The sequence below is a fragment of the Lactuca sativa genome, chromosome 9 (genome assembly GCF_002870075.4).
Source record: "Lactuca sativa cultivar Salinas chromosome 9, Lsat_Salinas_v11, whole genome shotgun sequence".
NCBI classification, from domain to species: Eukaryota; Viridiplantae; Streptophyta; class Magnoliopsida; order Asterales; family Asteraceae; genus Lactuca; species Lactuca sativa.
The window spans coordinates 218216446-218222123 of NC_056631.2; the positions used below are offsets into that span (position 1 = coordinate 218216446).

Genomic DNA, 5678 nt, shown 5'->3' on the forward strand with positions numbered 1-5678 from the left:
TTTTGTAAATTCATTAAAAGAAAGGGAAATAAAATTTTGACGGAAAGAAAGGGAGGTGAAGGAAAATATTCATTATTCCGTGTTCCCGAGTTCGAAGGAAATGAAAGAAAAATTTTAAGCTTTTGTGTTTCCGAGTTAGGAGGAAAAAGAAAATAAAGCATAAAATTTTCCTTCCCCTCACTTTCTTTCCAAATCCAATCCGTTCAATTTGGGAGCAAAATTTGGAAGGAAAATATAATTTGGAAGGAAAATATAACTCCAAAATCCTTCCGCTCCCCTCACTTTCCTTTTAATAACTCTGAAAACTCGGCAACACCATTTTCCTTCCACACCCTAACTTTCCTCTCCGTATCCTTCGATTTCTCTCCTAGAACTCGGGAAGAAGGCGTTAAAGTGGGAGCAGTGAGCAATCAGCAATAAGCCAAAACACAAATAGAAAGAATGGTCGCACTGTTATCCTCTGTTAGCCACGCGATTTCTAACGCCACCACTTCCACACTCCATCGCCGGAGCGTCAACCAAACGCACTCTTCCCGACTTCATTCATCCTTTCAGTTGTCGGCGTTCGGTTCTCGTGGTTCACACAACGATGCGGTTTGCATCCGTAGTCGGAAGCCACTCTCACCAATCACCTATTCTTCCAACTTCGCACCCGTCGCTGCAATACCTTTCGACCTCTCTCCTCCTCCGATTGACCACGACCTTTATGTAAGCAGCTATGAATCACAAGTGTTTAATTTCAAGTTTTCTATTTTGTAACAATTCTGATGTCGTGTAGAAGTGTTCGATTAAAACCTATTGATGGTATCTGAGATTTAATTTCGTCTTATTGCGTGTTAAATGTAGTACTAATCATCCAAAATTTCATTTTTAAAGTTTAGGTTATTCTATTTGACCGACTGTTGTAGTGATTTACTGCTTTCCTTAATTTACTTCTTCAAGTGATGAGGTTGTATGCTTAATGCTGCTTATAAATGATCTTAAGTCTGTAAGATCATTTATAAGTATAATTGAACAGCCAAGATGACATTTGCTTTATCCATATCTTTCTTATTAGATTTAGAACTCAGAAACCAGATAATTATACACTAATGTTCCTTCAACTTTAAGCCAATAAAAATTGAATAATTTGGTTCTTGTAGGATGACATGGCTATAGCAGGGGCAAAAGTGTCAGAAGATTGGATTATTGAAACATTCAATAACGATGAAGATGCGCTAGATGCAGTTGACAATGGCACTGTGGTGGGTACTAACAGGTGCTTTATGCTTGTCATTGTTAATCTTCTTGTATCCTTCACATTGTAATGTTTTATACATTTTTCAGAGTAATTTTACTTTTTCCACTGTTTGCAGGTTGTTGATCTTTCCCATTATGGTAGAATAAGAGGTAAACTTTCACACAAAGGTTTTCTACATATTTTTTATAATCTCTCAGAATTAATTATGTAGTATTCGAATTTCCAAATTTCTATTGATACACAGTGAGTGGAGAAGATCGCATCCCATTTCTTCACAACCAAAGTACTGCAAACTTTGAAGCACTTTCTGAAGGAGGGGTAAGCCAGTCTTTTTGTTACTTTGTCTAATCTTGGTTTTGATTATTTTAAAACTGAATCTTGTAGGGATGTGACACTGTCTTTGTTACTCCAACTGCTAGAACAATTGACATTGCACAAGCATGGATCATGGTAATTTTATTAATCCCAAAAATGTCGTATTACTTGATTAAAAAAAGTTGTTTTATAAATCTCACAAGTGTTTCTATTTTGTAGAAAACAGCAGTTACACTAGTTGTATCACCATCGACAAGTAAAAGTATCAGTGAAATGTTAAATAAGTAAGTTTTTTGACACATTTTATAACAGAATGTAACCAACTTTTTTGACAGTTAATACATAAACAACTTTCTTGAATTATTGCTTTGTATTAAAATTTAGGTACATATTTTTTGCTGACAAGGTTGAAATTCAAGACATTACTAACAAGACATGCTTATTTGCATTAATTGGACCAAAAAGCAATCAAGTATGGCTTCCATGAACTTCAACTTTAAGTGTTTTTTTTTTTAAAATTCCATTATTTATCTTCTCAAAGTGCAATGATTTTAATAATTCTGTATATGGTATTTTGACAGGTAATGGTGGATTTGAATCTTGGTGATCTTATTGGACAACCTTATGGCTCACATAAGCATTACAATGTAAGTTATTTCTGTATGCAGTTTTATTAAAGTAATAACAAAATTATTATTTTGCTAAAATTGGTGACTATTTAGTTGGAGAATTTATTTAAAAAGTTTAAAATTCCAGGTCAGCGGTAATCCAGTAACTGTGGCAGTGGGAAGTGTGATCTCTGAAGAAGGTTTCTCACTGATGATGTCACCATCAGCTGCAGGAATGGTTTGGAAAACTCTTTTAAGTCATAATGCAACTCCAATGGGTTCAAATGCATTTGAAACATATCGAATTCTTCAAGGTCAAATTAAAAAAAAAAATAGCAACTTACTTTCATAATTAAAAAAATAAATTAAAAGTACAATGCTATAATCGGATAGATTCCTCAAATGTACAGGAAGGCCATCACCTGGTAATGAGCTTACCGATGAGTTTAATGTTCTGGAGGCTGGTCTTTGGAATGCAGTGTCCTTAAACAAAGGTATTAAATATTTTATTATTTTTCTTTTAATATTTTATTAAAATAAAAAAAGTAAAAGGTAAAAAATCGTATCAGGTTGTTACAAAGGGCAAGAAACCATATCCAGATTAATCACATACGATGGCATAAAACAGAAGTTATGGGGCATTCAACTTTCATCCCCAGTGAAACCCGGTACTCCAATTACAGTTGAAGGAAAGAAGGTATAATTAATTTTTTTTTTTAATTCAAAATTAAAAATAAAGAAACCATGATATGTTATAATATGTTTTTTTGTAGGTTGGAAAGTTGACAAGTTATACTGGTGGAAAAGGGGGAAATGAGTATTTTGGTTTAGGGTATATCAAGAGAAAAGCTGCTTCAAAAGGGGACAAAGTTGTTGTTGGAGATGATGTTATTGGGACAGTTGTGGAAGTTCCTTATCTTGCACGACAGCAGCCATTGGCGTTGAGTTCAAAATCTTAGTATGGATTAAAAAAGAAACAGTGTTTGTTCATAAACACTTTATCCAATCCTTAACTTCCTAACATCCTTTACTGGAAAGCTATAATTTTTCGTATACTGAGTTTTAACTTCTATTATCTATGAATCAGAACCATATCATTTATACAATTGAGAATCGTATGATGACATTATCGATGTAAATTCTGAAACATAAGTGAAGAAGGATACCCGGATATACAATTATTTGAGTTGAGACACTCGGCATCACTTAACTCAAAAACCATTCATTTTAAAAAGACAAAATATGTGTAAATATACTGTAGTCTATACCTTACATTCAAAGCTAAACCTGTAATAAACTTGGGAAAATGACACTTTAGCACATGAAAGTTTTGGTATTTGTCAAATTTGGTTACTAAAGTTTTTTTTTGGTACATTATTCAAAAAATTAGACGGTTTACCGGTTCCGATACTTATGTGGCTGGGTGATGTGTCCAATAAGCTTATTTGTAACACGTATGTGGGATATTGATGTGTCGAAGAAGCTGATTCGTCCAACAACCCTTTTTAATTGAAACCCTGAATTAGACCATTATTCAAATCTTACTTACCCTTTTGTGAAAAGTCAAATCCTCTCCACCGACTTTTGCCATCCTCAAAAACAATGTCTTCCAGCTTGTCCACTTCAAGGAATCGGCTACAAGTGACTTGTGTTCAAGTGCGAGAAGGGGTAGAGCTTTGCGATTGCAACGTTCTAGCTAAAGTACGAACGTGTTGGAAGATAACGAACCCTAGGAGGCGTTTCTGAAATTGTCAAAACAGTTTGGTAGGTCCCGATAATCCCAATCATGCTACCTTTGTATTTTAGGGTTTGACTGTGGTGTTTCTTCGTGAAAAGCCAATCATGCTAGATTTGTATTTTGAAAAAAACCCTAATTTTATTTTCTTCTTGAGGAATCTTTGTGATCATGAATCAAACCCATTTCGTTAATACATTAAAGGCATTTGATTTCCTTAATCTTTATTTACTATCTAAATCAAAGCATTTTCATTTTTTTTAATGGATTGGCTATTTACACACTAGGCTCAAGAAATGTAACTTCTTTGAATGGAAAGACGATGAATAGGAACAAGGGCGCTACAAAAACCTTTTATATTCTCTGAAGCAAAAACTGGATGCTAAAGAGGATTTATCTGAAATGAACAATTTGAGGACAACGATTGCTGTAGTTGAGTTCCTGCTGTCACAAGAGAAGTGTAAGGTGGCAAAGAGTGAGAAAGATGTTTCTGATTAAAGGAAGGAAATATGTAGATACAAGATGATATTTGCATTGTTGTTTGTTGGCTTGGTATATTGCGTTTTGATGTTAGGGAGTGATTGTAGTTAGTTAGGGGGTTGGTGTAAGCTTTTGTATGTTTTTGTAAAGGCATACTAGAAAACTCAATAATGATTGGCATTTTGTATGTTTGGAAGCTGCTTTTAGTTAGAATTTGGGGGTGTCAACCTTGGTGTGTTGATGTTGTAAGCTGGTAAGTCCCTAATGAAAGGGCATTTTATAACTATTGTAAAGCCAAATTGAAAGTCCCAATTGTAGGGCATTTTGTATAATTAGATGTTGGAAATGTTTATGTTATTAAAATATGCATGCCTTGTTTTCCTTTTATTATATATAATTAAATTGGTTGCAGTGCATGGTATTATATTATGAATAAAGTAGAAAGTGGTCCATATGAAAAGTACACTATGTATGGGGACCATTTTCAGTTAATAGTCGGTGGATGTTTTTATAATGGAAAAATGGGACCTTTCAACCCATTAAGAGCAATATCCAGGACCATATAACACATTCACATGCATGCACATGATTCTAAAATTTTCCATGCAGAAATATACAAAGCCATCTGTCGTAAAGACCACCTTTATCACATTCACATGTATGCACAAAATACCCTTTTATGTCATGACTTTACTTAAAAAGACAACGTACTTTCATAAGTGACCAAAATATCCATTCATGTCATTAATTTACTTAAAAAGGAACCATACTTTCATAAGTGACCAAAATACCCTTTTATGTCATGAGTTTACTTAAAAAGCAACATAATTTCATAAATGACCAAAATACCCTTTTATGTCATGAGTTTACTTAAAAAAAGGCAACATACATTCATAAGTGACCAAAATATCCTTTTATGTCATTAATTTACGTACAAAATGAAATATACTTTAAAAGTTCACTCTAAAACTTTACCAAACTACCCTTTTTGTCCTTAATTTACTAATAACAACAACATGGAATAAATATGACCAACATAACCTTTTCACATCACATGTACAAAACAAAGACAATTACCTTAAACTCAAACAACAATCTAGATACACATACATTAAAATCAAATGAAAATTACCATCATCCTAATACACATACAATAAATCCAAATAACACAAAGAAAAATTCAACACTAATCAATTAGAAGAGCTTTTCCCTCAGAATTTCCTGGATCATCAACACCACCAATTTTCTCGCCTAATTTCAACTTCAAGATTCCCTCTGACTTTCTTCTCCTTATCTTCTT

General features: G+C 33.5%; 1 protein-coding gene across 1 annotated transcript; it reads left to right on the forward strand.

Annotated features, from left to right (window-relative positions):
- Positions 1–301: 301 nt before the first annotated feature.
- LOC111882847 (putative transferase At1g60990, chloroplastic) lies at positions 302–3269 on the forward strand. The gene is made up of 12 exons (XM_023879220.3): positions 302–708; positions 1143–1244; positions 1356–1389; positions 1485–1558; positions 1625–1690; positions 1775–1839; positions 1940–2027; positions 2137–2202; positions 2312–2477; positions 2574–2657; positions 2733–2860; positions 2937–3269. Exons 1-12 carry the CDS (start codon positions 442–444, stop codon positions 3120–3122), a joined length of 1326 nt encoding a protein of 441 aa, XP_023734988.1. The 5' UTR covers positions 302–441; the 3' UTR covers positions 3123–3269.
- Positions 3270–5678: the final 2409 nt, after the last annotated feature.

Coding starts and splice junctions, on each gene's coding strand:
- LOC111882847 (XM_023879220.3), top strand. CDS start 442: ATGGTCGCACTGTTATCCTCTGTTAGCCACGCGATTTCTAACGCCACC. Junction 1,245..1,355: donor CAGTTGACAATGGCACTGTG/GTGGGTACTAAC, acceptor CACTGTTTGCAG/GTTGTTGATCTTTCCCATTA. Junction 1,559..1,624: donor AAGCACTTTCTGAAGGAGGG/GTAAGCCAGTCT, acceptor TGAATCTTGTAG/GGATGTGACACTGTCTTTGT.